At 39.1% G+C, this 17,736-nt stretch overlaps 2 protein-coding genes across 4 annotated transcripts in view; one reads left to right on the forward strand and one right to left on the reverse strand.

Moving 5' to 3' along the window:
• UGP2 (UDP-glucose pyrophosphorylase 2) overlaps nucleotides 1-8,751 on the forward strand; it is a 48,201-nt gene extending 39,450 nt beyond the window's left edge. For both annotated transcript variants that reach the window (XM_072409554.1, XM_072409553.1), the window contains 4 exons: nucleotides 3,413-3,610; nucleotides 3,736-3,978; nucleotides 5,080-5,184; nucleotides 8,330-8,751. In XM_072409554.1, the coding sequence (XP_072265655.1) occupies nucleotides 3,413-3,610; nucleotides 3,736-3,978; nucleotides 5,080-5,184; nucleotides 8,330-8,437 (654 nt within the window). In that variant the 3' untranslated portion in view covers nucleotides 8,438-8,751. The remainder of the gene's footprint in view (nucleotides 1-3,412; nucleotides 3,611-3,735; nucleotides 3,979-5,079; nucleotides 5,185-8,329) is intronic.
• Nucleotides 8,584-17,736, reverse strand: part of VPS54 (VPS54 subunit of GARP complex) — a 42,930-nt gene continuing 33,777 nt past the window's right edge. Inside the window, exons 22-23 of one of the 2 annotated variants that reach the window (XR_011920474.1) lie at nucleotides 12,009-16,043; nucleotides 8,584-11,330 (exon numbers count right to left, since the gene is read on the reverse strand). Coding sequence is in view for 1 of the 2 variants with exons in the window: in XM_072409552.1 (XP_072265653.1) it covers nucleotides 15,938-16,043 (106 nt within the window). In the remaining variant the exon portion in view is untranslated. Of the gene's footprint in view, nucleotides 16,044-17,736 lie in introns of both variants that reach the window. The other variant, XM_072409552.1, reaches the window with a different exon arrangement.

The following is a 17,736-nucleotide window of genomic DNA, read 5'->3' on the forward strand; positions in this document are numbered from 1 at the left end:
GTCATATCAGCTACCGGCTATTGGGGAGGTTTACCTGCTTTTCACAGTAAATATCTGTGTTCCGAACAAAACTTGTTTTAGGGTTTGATCTTTATCACTTTGGACAAATATTGTTTTTGCCGTTTGCGTTACTCAGCATGTTTACTATTTGACATCACCAGCTGGATAAATTCTATAAAAGAATGGAGGAACAGTTTGTTACTAGATTTACCTGTCAGTATTCCCACTTAAGGCCAAGTACACAAAAGCAGATCTTCCCCTAATCATGCAGCTGGCCTTCTAAGTGTTGTAGTTCACATTTGTTCATTGATTGTTGCTCCACATGACATCCCTTGTGCACCTCTTATATGTTGCTAATGATCGATGAATATTATTCACTTTAAATCTGATCTGTTTATTGAATCAGTTTTGGAGACTGTTTTTGAGCTTGAAGGTTGTGATATGAAGCAGGGGTACTTCAGGGTTCCTTTCCAGGCATCTTAGTCATTCATGCAGCTGTCCTTCAGGGAAAACACTAATCTTCAGCAAACCAGGCAGATTTTCAGGATGAATAAAGCTGACCTAGGGCCTTCTCTTCAAATCTTAAAATAATCTTTTATTATTATAAACAAATATAGTCTTCGAGGAGATGAGAAGTGTAAATCATGGTAGTAAAAATCTGGCTTGATCTCAGTAGTTTGTAATTACTTGACAGTGCATTCATCATAAACTGGCATCGTTCTTGTATGAGATGCTTGCACATTGATGCCAGGTATCCTAATCTTAAACATTCCCAGTACATTTTTCATTTGTAGAACTTGGATAGCCTTGGTGTCATGGCACAAAAGAATCTTTTAAAGACATAACTAAAAAATATTTGCAGCATATGTATGTGCAGATCAGAGAAATGTGCATACACTGGGTTCATTCTTGCTACCAGTCTGTACAGTTTAATTCCTGACCTATATTGTCCGCCATATTAGATCATTTGTTCAAACTCTGACCAGGCTGTTCCCAGGTTATCCACACAAAACTTTGCAGTTAGGTCACAAATATACTGTACATTGCTGAGCATGATAAAACTGTTATATAATAAATGTGCTGGTGTTGGGATTACATGAAATATAACTGAAAGCTCCCATGTTATCAATAACATGCAAAGACTGGTGACTGATCAGATAAAGGCCTTACAAATGGACACAGAGTGGATTATTTAATACTGAAGGGAAAGAATTAAAGTGAATACCAGCACACATACCTAGTACTGGGAGGCAAGTATGGATTGCTGTCAAGCCATGCAAGACAAAGAAAGAAGTTTGTTTAAATCCCTTTCTCACAATGCGGCATTTAATGCCAACTCCTTCACTACCAATAGCTCTTGTAAATCTCTTGGAGCAAAGGTCATATAAGTACTAGGAGGTAATATGGTAGTATTCAACCCAGAATTTCTGGTTCTCTTTTACCTTTTATAATATTTGACCATCACAAGTCAGAGGAGAATACATCTCTCCCATCTCTGGTATGTCTACCTTTGTGCTAGAATCACATTGCAAAGATTTCAGCGTCTGACCAGCATAATAAAGCTCAGTAAATATATTGAAATGTGAGCAGAATTGTGATGAGAAGTCATATTAGCATTTCACCGGGAAATGTTAATTCTGAAGATATCTGTCACATCTGCCAGAGTAAAACAATAGTCCTCCCGAGAGCCGGATTTCCCAGAATTCTCTGATGTCTAGTTACATTCCATTGTCTGATGATTTGCTGATGGCCACACATTATTGTTCGTTCTATCAATGTGTATCTTCTATATTGGAGGAGCCCAATGTGTTTAAATCTCTATAAGGGTACTATAGACTTTGGCTTTAACATGTATACAAAAATGTGATCAGGGTAGAGAACGTGTCATATAAATGTGTGATAATGTTTGAAAAAAATTGTTTTTGTAGTGTGTAGGAATCATAGTTTCTTGTTTTACAAATAAAAAAGATTTGCTGTCACTGATTAAGACACAAGCTCTGGGGCCCGAGCAGACGAGGTCTGATTCCTTTCCAGTTCTTCACTACTTTTAGGGGGGACAGAGACGTCACCGCTGCTGTGACAGTCTGGAATCATGGCTGGATAACAGAACCAGTCTGTGATATTTGCCTGATATAGATAGAGAGGTGCAGGCAGTGGGTAGATTTTCATTATTGCAGGCATATGTGGGTTTAATTTGTGCACACATGAATTGTCAAGTTCTGGTGATAGCTCAGAGTACCATAAGATACAAACAGGAAAGGTTATGACACAGACATTCACATTATACTTTTAAAAAATTGGTAATAGTGGAGGAAGGAGTGGAACCAGGCATGTACTCAGTATTGAGGTTCTGTGCATCCGATTCTTGAATAGTTGAAAGTCTGCAATAACACAAGCATAGAATCTCCAGTCTAGTCTATAGCAACCAAATTCTAGAGTTCTAGAATATTCATAGATATTCTATGTACCGTAGACCAGGACATTCTCTGTAGCATTTTATTACATCTAAACCAAGACATGGTGTGATGCCTCCCCTCTTCTTCTCTGTTACTATTATAATATACAGTATATAGACATGTGCGTCTACAATAGACCAGGACATTGGTCATTCATTCATTTCACTAGCCATCAATTTACCAAGTTTTTATTTCTATTGACCCTTTCAAAGTATTGGATTTAGTAGGGGTTTCCTGAGACTTGAAAATTATTTTTAGGTTTCCTAGAGTAAAAAGGTTGAGACAGGCTGCTCTAGTAGCATGATAGTCAGTGTTGAACACAGAATTTCTTTTTAGGTGGGGTGGGATAAAATTGTAGGTGGGCGACAGCTCCTGTATTGTGATCCAAACCTTCAGTAACCACCCAAAAAAAGCATGGTGATTGCTGAAAAGTCTCGGGTGCTCGGAGAACACATAGCATTTACATTTTATTTAAAATAGACCAGGACAGTGTTGTTGGTACCACATGCTCCCTTTCTCCTAAGCATTAAGTATATATATATAGATTTTTGTTGGTAAAGTAAACCAGGACATTGGTTTGGTACTTCCTCTTCTCTGGTAGAATTATAGTACATGAAGCCATTGTATGTAAAGTTTCACAGGACATGGATGCTGGAACTACTTCTTCCTCTCAGGTAGATTTAGATTACAAATAGATGTGTTCACATACAAAAGACAAGGACAATGGTGTTTGGACCACTTCTCCTTTTCTTCTTTGGTAGTATTGTAGATGTACAAAAAAACAAAACATTTGTGTGGTACCACATTAACCTCTTTGTCTCTACAATCCAACAGAATCTCAGTGTGGGTATCACCTCCTCTACACCTCCTCTAGTATAGGATGTTGTATGTACAATAGATTTTGGTGTTTCTTATCAATGTATAGTTTGAAATGTGTTTCCCCTGTCCAATCTTAGGGTGGTACGCTCACTCAGTATGAAGGAAAGCTGCGGTTGGTGGAAATTGCACAAGTGCCCAAACCCCACGTGGATGAGTTTAAATCTGTGTCTAAGTTCAAGATCTTCAACACCAATAATTTGTGGATCTCCTTGTCAGCTGTCAAGCGTTTACAAGAGGCCAACGCCATTGATATGGAAATCATCGTTAATCCCAAGGTAATCTCCACAAATTGTCATGCCAGAAAATAATTAGTGAAACATTATCCTGTCTGGTGTGTAGCATAGATAAAGAATTATAGTAAAGTATACCCAACCTTTATCTTGTACCATTCTTCTCACAGACCTTAGATGGCGGTTTAAATGTCATCCAACTAGAGACTGCCGTAGGTGCTGCTATCAAAAGTTTTGAAAATTCATTGGGCATCAATGTCCCCCGAAGCCGCTTCCTGCCTGTGAAAACCACATCTGATCTGCTGCTTGTTATGTCCAACCTGTACAGCCTGAATGCCGGGTCACTGACCATGAGTGAGAAGAGGGAGTTTCCCACAGTGCCCCTGGTCAAACTGGGCAGCTCATTCACCAAGGTAAGGATGGGATAGAAGCCGGGACATGTCAGCATGCATCAGCTCATCTTTCTTGTTATTCATTTAATACTATGGTGGGTTTGTACATATATGAATCTTCCTGCCCCTGAACGGCCATTCATTAATGCAGAGATTTCAGTCAAAGCTTCTATGTATTAATATTATTAAACAGGATTTATATAGCGCCAACATATTATGCAGCGCTGTACATTAAATAGTGGTTGCAAGTGACAGACTAATACAGACAGTGATACAGGAGGAGAGGACCCTGCCCCGAAGAGCTTACAATCTAGTAGTATTATAATCCATCACCTTGCCATAACTATGCATCTCTTGTAGATTTTTTTTTTTAATTCATTAGCTTTTTTTTGTAAATTTAGAATATTGCACCTAAGTGTGTTGAGATCTTGGCTGCCAGTTAGCTATAACTGCTCATTCTTTATTTATCATAATGTAAGTGTACCTGTAGTGTGATAAAGTCACTGATACCCCCAGGCACTTCAGAAGCCCCATTTCCTGCAGCCCAATGTGGGTCCATTATTGTTCCACTCAACTTTACTAGTAAGCAGTAAAGACAGCAGAATAAAGTCAACTTTCCAGCTCAGGTTGGGTGTTCCAGGATATCGGGCCCAGTGGAAATATCTAAGTTTAGTCCATTTCCTGAAAACTACAGAGCTCCACTTTATAGGGAAATAGATTTCTCAGTATTAAACACAACCATAGATATGACTTTGCTTTAAAAACATGGAATCTGAATACCCTACCGTGCTGGATCCCACCACTCTTCTTGTGTACTACCCAACTCCCAGACAACCACAATAATTCAATAAAATCTATCCCTTATACAACAATTCATATATTGCACATAAACATTATTAAATGGGATTATTACTTATGTGTACCAATATTTTTGTGCAATAAAGAAGAGAGAATTGATAGTGGCAAAATTCACAACTTACTAGCACCACAGATTTTGCATTTATATTTTTTTTCTATACAGGCATTATTGCTGATATTATTTAAACTGATGTTTTTGCATTTGGTTCTTGACGTTTGCACAGCATGACTTCATTTTCTTTTTCTTTCTTTTTCCCTCACTAGGTGCAAGACTATGTGAAAAGGTTTGAAAGCATACCAGACATGCTCGAGCTGGATCATCTAACCGTGTCAGGAGATGTGACCTTTGGGAAAAATGTTGTACTGAAGGTGTGTACAGTGTGCTGAGTCAGCCAAACTGAGCCGCCCTGTCCATCAATCTATCAGGTGTAAATGTTACATTAGCAGTATGTACAGTGTGTATTGCATGGTGAGACAACAGAACAGTCCGCTCAGAACAATAGCATCACAATGAGAATCTGAAGAGCAAACAAGAAATGATTGTTTAGGGATAAGAATAGTGCTAACAGAGCCGCGTCATCGCTTTTTGTGTTTGCACATAAAGTCAAGTTGTACTGGGATTACAACACTCCAGCAAACACGTGGTTTAAGGCAATGTGAGGAAATAATGCAGATTGTATTCTGAATAGTGGATTAAAACAAAATAGTGATCCTCTATGCCTGGGTTCTGACAATTCTATCTTAAAGCCGGAAACATAGCACGCTCCCACTTCATTACACAATAGTGGCCCCTCTCATTGTACCTGCATTGTGGGATGCTGGGGATGCGATTTACAGCTGTATTTACAGCTAGGGTTCCAGCTATTCAGCTTTATTATATGGTCATAAAGATAAACACAGTGGTGATGATTTTACACATTGAGCTTATTTTTTATTATACAATTCTTATTTTTTTTTCTAACTTGCCAATTCTGATAAATTTCATTGAAGCACAAATACATTTCTTTGAAGTTCACATTTTTTCTCTTTCTCTATTTAACATTGATTGTTCCACTAAACAAAGTCCACCATCGCCCCACAAAATAAAGATTAACTGTTTGTCCAGTTCTTGTAATGATCATAGTTAGTTCATGCCTTGGTTTATATTTTCCCATGTCTGCAAGCTGTCCAGTAATAGTGACAGGGATAGGGATTAACCATAGAAAGAGAGGAGGTGATAAGAATGGTTACCTCTTCTTTACACCTTCTTGCTGCAACTGGTGAAGCAACTGACAGTGTTCTAGATTGTTCCAACCACTTGTTTTTTCTAACCTCTTTATATATAACATTACTCCTGATTACAAATAGTGAACACATGCAGTTATCAGGATATAATATATGTTTATAATAGATTCTCTATAGGGTAGATTCACACCACTGGTGAGGTTGTGGTACTTGTACCGCTTTCTCACACCAGGAACCGCTGATCCCCGAGAGATGCCATATGGTAGTGTCTCTGCTGTAGCCCTATAGGAAATGAATAGGACGACCACTCATTGCTGCCAGCTGTCAAATATACAGACTTTAGTTCTATAAGAACCAGCCATGACGTGTGGGTGTTTAAGCAGCCAGTGGCAGTTAGCCATGCAGGATCGCTTGACTCCGGGCAGGTCTGAACTTAAGAGTACCAACACAATAAAATTTTTGTATTGGTCTGGCTGACAAAGTGAATGCTGCCTGGTTTTGTAGGTAAGAATGAGCACTTAAGAATTAGGAATTCTCTTAATAAGGCCTCACATCTGTGCAAGGTGTGATGAGTGTAGGTTTATCCAGAACAAAGTGCAGGAACTTTCATCAACCAATCTGATGTCACTATACTATCTCCAGTCAGTGAAAAGAGAATTCTTCTTGTTACGTTTTACTGCTCCTATTGAACATGAAAGAATATTGGATGGAGGGATTCAGTGAAAGTCATTGCTGTGGGTGGACACTGATATTGGATCTCATGGTACTGGAGGGATTGTAGGAGTATCAGAGATGAGGACGGTGCCATGTTGTTGTTAGAAGGGGGTTCTATGTTTGTTGTTTATAGCTGAAAAAAAAAACTAACCCAGAATCAAAGCAAATTTTCAAACACTCATGTAGATTAGTGGAAATTCTATATATTACCTGGAATTGATCCTTACAAATTCATAAGCCTATTGTGTATTTTGTGTAGCTAAAGCATTTGTATCCACGGATTGTTTTTAGAATGTTTGAAAAACTGGCACAGGTATAGGTGAATGCCATCAATTCCCTATATAATGTGATCGTATTGGGGTACTTGTTAGATCTCATGTAGTTGTTATTTAGATTCATTCTGTCAAGTGGCCATCACCGCCTCGTATTTAAAGTACCTTCAATCACAAGTGTACATTAAGTGAAAAGTCATGCTGTGTGTATGGTACAACGCGCTCAACTCCCACACAGCCATCATGCCTACTAATTGGCTTAGGGTAGGTTGGTAGGAACCTTTAATGTTAAAATACATGTCAATCATATTTAATTTTAGTTGATTGGAGTCACATCAAAAACCTACACATTGGTTAGCCCACCACTATAATTTGTGTTCTAAAGCTGAACTCCAGGAATTCAATAAAGGAGCAGGAAATATCCCAGTGCCAAGTAAAAACTTGTCTGAACATACAGCAGCTGCCAAGTGATGGCATGTACAGCAAATGATGAATTTACAAGTGTTGCAATTGTTGTATGATGGAGTCCAAGATGAGGGCTAGGAGTGCCTCTTACAGGTTGGGGACCTGTGCCCCTTGATGCTACAAAGTTATCCGTTGTGACTGACTTCCCAGCCAGGTGAATACAATGAAGGGAGCTGGGTTTCCTTTATGTGAAGAGACCGTTTCACATAAAGCCAAAAAAAAAAAAAAAACTACTGCAAGTCAGTGGAGAAAACATAGAAATAATTGTACTGCCTGTTTTTTTGGCTTTCTTTGCACAAACCAAAGGCCCCAGTTTGGGTATTATTATGTGGCTGAGAAAAATGTACACCTTTGTGGTAACAAGTAAATAGAGGGAAATAATTGAAAGTCTGGGTTTGTTTCTCAGGCAGATGGTCGATATGAAGGTGATATTCATACTTCTGTTGTCTGCCTTTCACATATGTTAAATTTAGATAATTGTATTCTATTGATCTATAGGTGAATTGTGTTTGTGTATCTATTGTCGCTATATGATGAAATTTACTTTCTCCTAACTTGTAAGTAAAATGAAGGCATGAGAGAGTGGGTCTAGCAGATTCTGTAAATGTGCAACAATCATATGGATTAAAAACTTCCCATAAATATGGTTTTTTTTTTCCCCAATTGGAATTATATGAGGGAATAGTGTTCGGCCTGTGGATGCCCATTGACACAGAATAATTCCCCTATCCTACCATAACCCACTTGGATTGTTAGCGCTGTAGACTCTAGTTGGGCTGAAATAGACAGTTGAGTTTGTGTAGTTTCAATAATTTGTTCTTTGTTTGTCTCTTTTCCAGGGCACAGTAATTATCATTGCCAATCATGGTGACAGAATTGACATCCCACCCGGTGCTGTTTTGGAAAACAAGATTGTTTCTGGAAACCTTCGGATCCTAGACCACTGAGCCACCGCCATCACCTCGGCACTTACCTATTTTTATGAATGATGTACAGTACCCAATAGGAAGAGTTCTGAATCCAGGTGGCTGGTACCCAGCTGATCTGACCTCTGCGGTCCCCACACTATTGTCAGTATTGTACAATGTCTGTGTGATATATAGTCTTTATTTAAACAGAGGAGAATGTACCGATATATTTGGAAGCAATAAATACAGTATTTAGTCATGTAGAAAAAAAAAGAAAGAGAACCCTGTAATGTAGAAGACCCTTTAAAGTGCAATACCGTCCTTCTGTGTGACAAAATAAAAGGACGAACCAAGCCTTCTGTGTGACATTATTAATAATAATTCTGAAAGCTATAAGTAAACAATTGATATAGCACCAACATGTACAATAAATAGGGATTTCATTATCACAGCAGCACCAGAAACAAGCTTAGGTCTGGCACAAAGTACTGGTTCATCACATAGAACAGAACCAAATTGGTTTAAAATTTATATTTACATATTAAATAGCAGAAATCAACATTTGTCTGCAACCTGGCCAGTAGAGGATTCAACCAAGCATAGGACATGAGGTTATGAGCGTTTATTTTTCCTTCTGGCCCTTTGTCCTTACCGATGTCTGTACAACATGAAACAATTAGGGAATAAAGGTGTGTAGGGTGCAAGAAAAGGAAGCAGTATGAATTGTTCACAATGACAGGGTTGTAATAAGAATGGGTGCATCTATCTGACAGAAATATAATGGCATTTTTTCTCATTTACATGTACCAACAACTTCAAAATCCATGTACAGTAAGTGATATTGCTCCATAGCTGTTGGTCAGAATAAAAGAGACGTGTGATCAGAATGTAACACACGGGGCCACTTTCCTCATTACCCCCACTAATGGCTCCGCTGCACCCACAGATGTTCACCTCATATGCTCTGCCATGGTTTGTATTTGTCAATATAGTTGTAGTAGCCAAGTAGGGTTGTCAGAGTGCCATGTCTGCCAGCTTCAATGTATTTCCAGCAATTCAGCTCCAGGCTTGTCTAGGAGGATAAACAAACTCTCAGCTCCAGCTGCCTTCATTGCTCTGCTCTGCAATAGGACATCTACATCACTGCATTATGCTTATAGCACTGCTTTTGGGGGATTAGAATTATTTGCGGAGCTAGGAGAGCCAGTAACATGAGGGACGAGTGTTACTTAAGCTATAGAATATTGGAGGGATATCTGCATTAGGCATGAAATACACTACATGGCACAGGTATGTCAATTAGTAATCAACATTGCTTAACATAAGTAATGCTTTGATGGAGTATTGGTACCTGTGGCATAGCCGTATGCACAGTCCCTATAAAATGACTTGATAACTATATCAAGGATCTCAGAAGCCCCAAATCCAATGTATATAACAACCGCCCATAATGCCATTGTATGGATATAATGATCAGAGTTGTGTGTGATACAGAGCTCACAGATGCTCACTTCTTACTGCCTAGAAATAAACCTTTGCTGGCAGGTGGGGAATTAGGAGATCCAGCAGACGGCTATGAAGTAGAGCTGACAATTTATGGCATGTACAGTACAAAGAAAGTTGTGTTAGCAGCGGGCTTTCATTTGATCAGGTGAATAAAGCCCTGCAGAGAATATCATATAGTACATTGGAGGATAGAATACATGGAACCATCTCTGCTAAGTTAGAGGCCTCTAGCAGCAAAGACCATTGATCATTTTTTGAGCTGAAACACTTTGGTTTGGTATATTATACTCTGGAAGAACACACTTCTGTCTTGGAGAGCAATCAGTACTTTGAAGCGTCACGTCTCAGGGTGTGTAACTTTCTCCATGGAGAACATTGATACATTACATCATGTCTGACCATAACATTGTGACACAGATTAGTAACCGGGGTGTGGTATTAAATATTCATTTTACCGGAATCTAAACACCCTTCCTTCTAAAAACACTGAATGAGTCTCATTCTAGTGACCCATTACACTAAATTCACATTTTGGCTTGTTGAAGCTGTGCCATACATTATGACTATTTACATTTCATTAGACACAATTTCAAAAGTGGAGAAAACAAATTGTACAACCTTTAGTATAAAATACAGCACAGCTGCCATATTCTCCCACCAATGCCATTCCCAGAGCAAAGCACCCCCTTTCATACACTGTAAAAGCAGGGGGAGGCAAATTTAGAAAGGGGGATCAATCCCCTTTTACTACACTGAGATGCTTGAGGATCCGTTGTGATAGTTGCAAATTTTAAACTCACCTAATACTATGCATTTACATAATACAGTGATATCTGTGTCTGCTGCTCCCATCCATTTCCTATGACCCTTCTTATGACTGCACACATTATAAAATTTACAAGATTTCCCCCGCCCCAGTAACATCTCCATGCAGAACACTTAACAACATGCAACATGTTAGAATCAAGCACATTTCGGCTGGGATAGTTGTGTTGACATACTTCCTTAATGTGCATTTTTTTTCTCAAACCAAAATACCTTATTTTTCTATGTGCACTACAATATATTGTAACATGTTGCCTTGTTGTGTGTAATGCAGCATGTTCCATTTTTACACACAAGCAGAGATGTGAATGGGGACTATATGCAACCGATTAATAACAAAATTGAGAATCTTTGTTGTACAGTGCCAGCCATCCACCCTGACTTACCTGGTGCACTATGACAACATGGAGGTACTTATAGAAGTCACTAACAAGCCACCTGTGTTTGCTCTGAAGACTGTTCTGGCTTTAAAGAATATTCGTAGAGCCGTCTCTTTGATAACATTGAAGACATCAGGTATTGCCATCTATTTGATACAGCCCAGCCATCTCCTTCCACATTGAAGATCATTCCTCCATACTTCGTCCAGACATGGCCTGTTCTGCATGGAGGGGTTGAAAAAAACTGCAGGTCATCTTCCCCTTCTTAGGCTAAATTCAGACCAGCGCTTTTACTTTATTTTAAAATAAAATAATAAAAAATGCAATATCTATGTAAACAGCCTTTTAATATAATGACATTATTCAACCAATTAGGGTTTGGGTGATGCTGGGCTTTAAAAGTGCTTTCCTTGTATCAATAGGAATGTAGGGAACCTTTTTATAGGACCGGTCTTTAGTTTGTTGCTGTTTAGTTACCACTGGCCCGCTTTATAGCAGCTCAGATAAAAGGACCCCCCCCACGTCCTTTCACCTGAGCTGCTGTAAAGGGGCTTTAGGGTTGACACAGTGATTAAAAATTAAAAAACTCCTACCTATGTTTATCAGAATAGTTCCCCTCCCATTTGGATTCTTTGGAAAATAGAAACTGCAGCAATAAAACCAGAGGAAAGGCTGATGCTTTGTGGGATGGACCAGCATTCCTGAAAATTTGTGGTCAGGGTGGCAATGAGGTCACTGTTTCCGATACATAGTCCTTCACCCCACCTATCCTCGTGTTCTATCATTCACACTGATTAATTACTCATTACAGACACATATTTGATGCAACCCATGACATTAGAAAAGGTCAGTCCACCCACAATGATTATTTTAGTTGGTTTACAACATCTAGAGATTACCATTGGCAGACTGCAGCATGGTGAATGATTCACTTAGTACCACAAAGTACAGACATCTTGTCACTTGAAGATTCCAAGTGATAACCAAGGTCCCCAGGAGTTGGTGGAAGCCGTTTAGAAATTCATTTCATCCATCTGAAACAAAGTGCAGCTAAAGGCAATTTATTCTCCTTTTGGATAGAAGCGTTAAAAATCACTTTTTTATTTTTGCTATTTGTGTTTTAGTAAGGAAATGTTCCTGTCCTGTAGACTGAAGAAGTGACACAAAATAAACAAAACATTTTGGACAAAATTTGACATTTGAGTTTATAAAGAGGGTAAAATTTGGATGTCACTGGAAAAAGAGCCCCCATTGGACGATTTCCTCCAAAGGCTTCCCCTGAATTTCTGTCTTGGTGACAATGGTCACGAGGACAAATAAAAGGAACTGAACCTTCCCAGCAGGAACACAGACAGCAAAATAATCACAGACATATAAAATGGAAAACAAAATTGCCTTTACATTTACTTTTTCTTTTGGCGGACATGGTAATCATCCTCGTTTTTCTCCATAATGTAGAGAAGTAAAAAGATTAAACTCAGAAATCAAGGCCCAAATCCACACGGTTTGCAAGGTAGGCACTCATTTTACTTTGGAGTAAAACATTGAGAGGAGTCTCTATTTTATAAATATACACAGGCACTTAATACCGGAGTGCTATTACAGTGCATCACCCGCACACTCTGGATATCAGCCAATGAGAATCTCTGGCTGCATCCAAGGCTACTGCCATCTTCTGGCCAGAGATAGATCGGATGCGCTGCTCACCACCTCTTTGGCATAGAAATGACACAAAATACAAAAAAACCTTTCAATATTTTCACTCATCTTCTAGTCAGGCACTTTACAATTATATACAATGAGCGATCAGGATAATTTATATACAATATTTACCTGTGTACACAATATGGCATCCCCTGTCTGACTACAAATCATTGCTTTAAAGCAAACATGAACAAAACTCCTAATTGATTGAAATTTACTTTAAAAATGCAATTGGAAAATATTAACAGAACATAAACATCCATAGCAGATACTGCAAATAAATACTTTCACCCCCAACCAAATCTGGCAAAGGCAAAAATACCTTAATTAAAAAAAATGTACAAAAATACTGATTGAAAATACCAGCAATTTATCTCATTGTTCCCCAAGCGTCCTAATTATGCAGCTAAATCTCAGCACCATGGCTACGGGGGGAGGGGGGACCTACCGGGGTACTGAAATACTTAGAGCAAAGGTTGGCTGCTTCTGGATCCCATGCCCAGCCAGATACCCAACAAACTCTGGGGAGTCCAGAGCTGCCTACATATAACGTATTATCAAAACAGCCATTTTTACCCCAGGAATCCTAACAGCCAATAATATATGAAAATCTAATACAGCCAGTGTTCAAGCCAGAAACTTTTTAAAGCTGGGTGGTAAGAAATTGTAGGATGGTGGTAGCTCCTGTATTGTGACCCAGCTTTTCAGGACCACCCAAAAAAAAGCTGGGTGGTCACCGAAAAGTGCCCTGGTGGTGCACCCAGATAAAAGGGGCTGGGGAGAACACTGCCAGCCATACATGTTACCTATCACCTCTGTTTTAACTGAATTGTAGTATTCTCCCCTTTAGAATTTTTTAAGCTGGGTGCCAGCCCCTGTCTTGTGATTTAAATTTTCAGTACCTACTCAAAAAGAGCTGGGTGGTTAATGAAAAGTGCCAGGTGGTACGCCCAGCTGAAAGGTCCTGGGGAGAACACTGGAATTGCAGTTACAGGTCATGTTTTCTCCACTTCCAGTCATCGACATTGATAGATAGCAGCAATATTTAATAAAAAGAGAAGGGCCTGCAATTCAACCAAGAGGCTGGAGTGATATAAAAAAATATGCAGTTAATAAAATTTCAAGAGTCAAAATTGTGTAAACAGTTCAAAATCATTGAGGTTTGATTCTAATATAATAATACAGCTGCTATAAAAAAAACTGGTGACATTTTAGGTCATCCAATATCAGAGTACAAGATAAGTTCAAATCAAGAGGTCAAAACTTCCTTTCATCACCAATAAGCGCAGGACAGGGAAAACACTGTATATTGTGCCCTGATATGGTCTGCTGGGGTGAAAAGAGGTCAGGATCCCTAAAATTACCCTATTTTTGTATAAGCAGGAAGCATTATTCTACTCTCTTAATAATGATCTGTGGAGGCAGCCTTTTATGGATTTTGATAATGGCTGGAGGTGACATAGGGATATCCAGACAAGACTACTACTAATATTTAATATAGATGTGTCAACACAAATGGGCCGTAGGGGTAAAAAGTGAAGAGGGACTCCAGAAGAGCAGCATGAGTTACTGAAGCTGCACAGACCTAATTGTAAAATTATCCTCCAGAGCTCTAAAATATTTATTGGATTTGATTATTAGAACTTTGAAAAGGCACTGATTTAGTTCTGAACTTCTCAGCAGCATTGCTAAGTACAATAGATGAGTATTTACTGAGAAATGCATAGGGATGAATTCACCCTAAAGCACCTCGATCGGTATAAACGTACTATGCACTTGCTATTTAAATAAATGCATACATGTTCTAAGCACTCTAGGATTACTAAAGAATGGAGATTTACATTTTACACTTCCTGGAGGAGCAGAGAGTTGGCCTGCCCACCCCCAAAAAACCCTCCTGGTCCAATAGGACCCAAAGGGTCCAAATAAAGGCCAACAACACCTCTGGGTGCAGAGATGGTCAGCTCTCAGCATCTTATGTGTCAAAATCTGCATAATAGGGTGCTTCAGAGCTCCCTGACAAGATCATTATTGCTTTCAGATGTTCAGTGATATGGACAGAGACCCCCAGGGTCCCAAGTTCTAAGGTTTATTATTATCAGCTGATGAAAGTAGCAGTTTGACATATCTGAATAAAAGTCTACAAATAATGTTAGGGACATAAGTAATTTTGGGAAAAAATCACGGTGTGAATAACCTATATAAGGCTTTTTGATGCCCAGTTTTAAAGTTTTAGAAAGGTGAAAAGCCCTTAAAACCACTCCACCCTTAGGTTTGCCTTCTCTGTATATGGCAGTTGTAGGAGACCAAGATTACAGAATATGTTCTGAGGAATGACAGCAGAGTCGGCTCACATGACCTATACCTGCTGCTTTCCCTGATAACACTCAGAGTTTTCAGGATAAATGTGGGACTTAAAAAAACCTTGAGAAGAGAACCACATACGTGTTCTACTCCCTCTTCCCCCCTTTACACTATTTTCCCACCCATAAATGCAGGAGCTTTCCACTTTATTGTTGAAAATAGCTTGGGCTCAGAATTAAGGACTTAGGGACTAAAAGTCAGCTCCATGCACCACAGAACTCCTCCAAGCTTTATGCTCATCAGACAGGAGCTTGGAGAAAGAACCATTATCAGAGGACAAATAATAAATAAAAGAATCTTCCTACTGACACCTCTGCTCATAATTTTAAATACATTAAAGCTTATTCCACAAACGTCTGTTACCCTTCATGCTTTCCCATACGCACGCAACCAATAGAGTTTTTAAAAAAATGCAACAGTATTAGTTAGTGTTCTAAGTTCTCTGAGTGAAGTCTGTTCAGTCATGACAGGAAACCACTTAATGCCTTTTACAGGAGAGGATCTTGTTTCTTCTAAGTACAAGTGAGTGGACATAAGGGATGCTGTGTTACAGCCATGCGCTTGTTTGGATTTGGTCCAGAAAAACCTGAGGCGGTTAGAAATAGAAAGTCGTCCAGTGAATAGCTTGTTGATCACTGATGCAGTAAAGGGTGATTCCTGACAGCCAGGCTGGATCTAGATTGTACTTTGGAAGTGAACATTAAGGTCCTGTGTAGAACACTAAGTCTTGTCTCCCCAAGTGTTTCCTTTGGGTTAAACATCACCTTTTCTGCTCCCAAATGTCCCCCATATTTAGATCGAGATCCTTGAGTCCTTTTAAAGATTGGATATTTCCAGTGTAAAATGCAATGTCTGCAGCTACCATTCTGCAAATAAAGAAAAACCTGGATTGTAAATTAGGGAAAACGGTAAAGTTTGCAGCAAATATGTTTTAAGGAGTTGTGAGAAAAAGATAAAATGTACAAATCTCATGGTGCCTCTACATCTACTGAACTTTCATTATATCCCTGCCCTGACTGTTAGTTCTAGACAGGCAATGTGAAAGCATTGAATTATGGGATTTAGAAATGATGCAGCTTTTGAGATCAATGGTGAGAGGTTTAGGAAATATATGTGGTATATGAATGGAGCTCGGGGTTCTTTATAACAAACTTAAAACCTTGTGCAAGGTTGATGTTTATGCAATCAAAACCACTTCTGAAAAACAGAAAGCTATCTGACAGCCAGATGAGCCCTCGCATGGCATAAGAGAAAGAGTTGCATATTTTGCTAGAAGTTTACCAAAACCACCCAGAAGACACCTTGCAACAAATCTGCAAGGATAACACTGAAGTGCTCAGTGCCGGTTCTCACTCATGCTGAATCTCTGCCACATGGCTCAATGGGAGTTGCACAGCTGTCACTGATAAATCCCCCAGCAGGACACATTGCAGCTGCATGGAAGTCTCAATTTCTATGGAAAGACCCTCCACTGTTGGAATACATAATAGACAACCTTTCAACAGGAGGAGCGGAATGGGGATGTTCTGCACATTTACAGAAGCTGTTGCCATGCCGGTAGATCATGAAGTGGTGGTTGCGTGGCTCCCAGAGGGCTATTAGTGTTATCCTGTACTCCATTTTAAAAGCAATTAAAAGTTACAATTACCTGGAGATGAACTGTAATGTCGAATACATTTCCCAGACACTTTATCAGTTCTAATTTGTGTCAACAAAATATTTGAAGCCTGGCACTTTCTAAGGGTTACCATTGTTGCCCCGACACCTACAAGGGGTGGTTACTGCTTACCACTGCTGTATTGCTTGCAATGACACAAATGCTGCTCTATGCAGTTTACTTACATACATTTTTAGATGGTTTTAACAATTATACCAAATAATAGTTTGATTTTTGTCACATGTACAGCTTTGTAATTTAGGGTTAAGTGAAATATGGACTTCACTCCATTCCACCTGAATAATTCTACTAATAAATTAGGAATTACAGCAAACAGCATAAGAATCAAGTCCAAAGCCGCATACACACTTGCAATTATAGTTGTTGGAAAGGATCTTTCACAATCCTTTCCAACGACTAGCACTGCACGATGCATGAACGAGGGCTGTACATACAGCACCTTTCTGCTCTATGAAGAGGGGAAGGGGAGAGCAACGGAGCGGCACCAAATTCGGAACAAATTCGGAACAAATTCTTCTAGAAATGATACAATGGAAATATTTAGAAATGGGATCTATATTGATTTTACTTTATAATGAATTATTTACAAAAGGTATTGCTTTCCTATCAACAGTAAGAGTATTGGAATACTAGAAGCTCACAATTTACAGCCACATATCTCATGACTGTGAGACACAGACAATAGGAAAAGTATTCCACAGCTAAAAAAAAACAAAAAAAAAAACAAAACAAAAAAATATGTGACTATTAAGCTGCGTACACACGTCACATTTTTCTCGCCCGATAATCGGCATCGGCCAGATATCGGGCGAGAATCTGGCATGTGTACAGTCGGCGTCGTTCATCGTCCGTGGATCCGTCCTGGCGGATCCACGAATGAT

Source organism: Pyxicephalus adspersus, chromosome 4 (assembly GCF_032062135.1).
Source record: "Pyxicephalus adspersus chromosome 4, UCB_Pads_2.0, whole genome shotgun sequence".
In the NCBI taxonomy this organism is placed as follows: domain Eukaryota; kingdom Metazoa; phylum Chordata; class Amphibia; order Anura; family Pyxicephalidae; genus Pyxicephalus; species Pyxicephalus adspersus.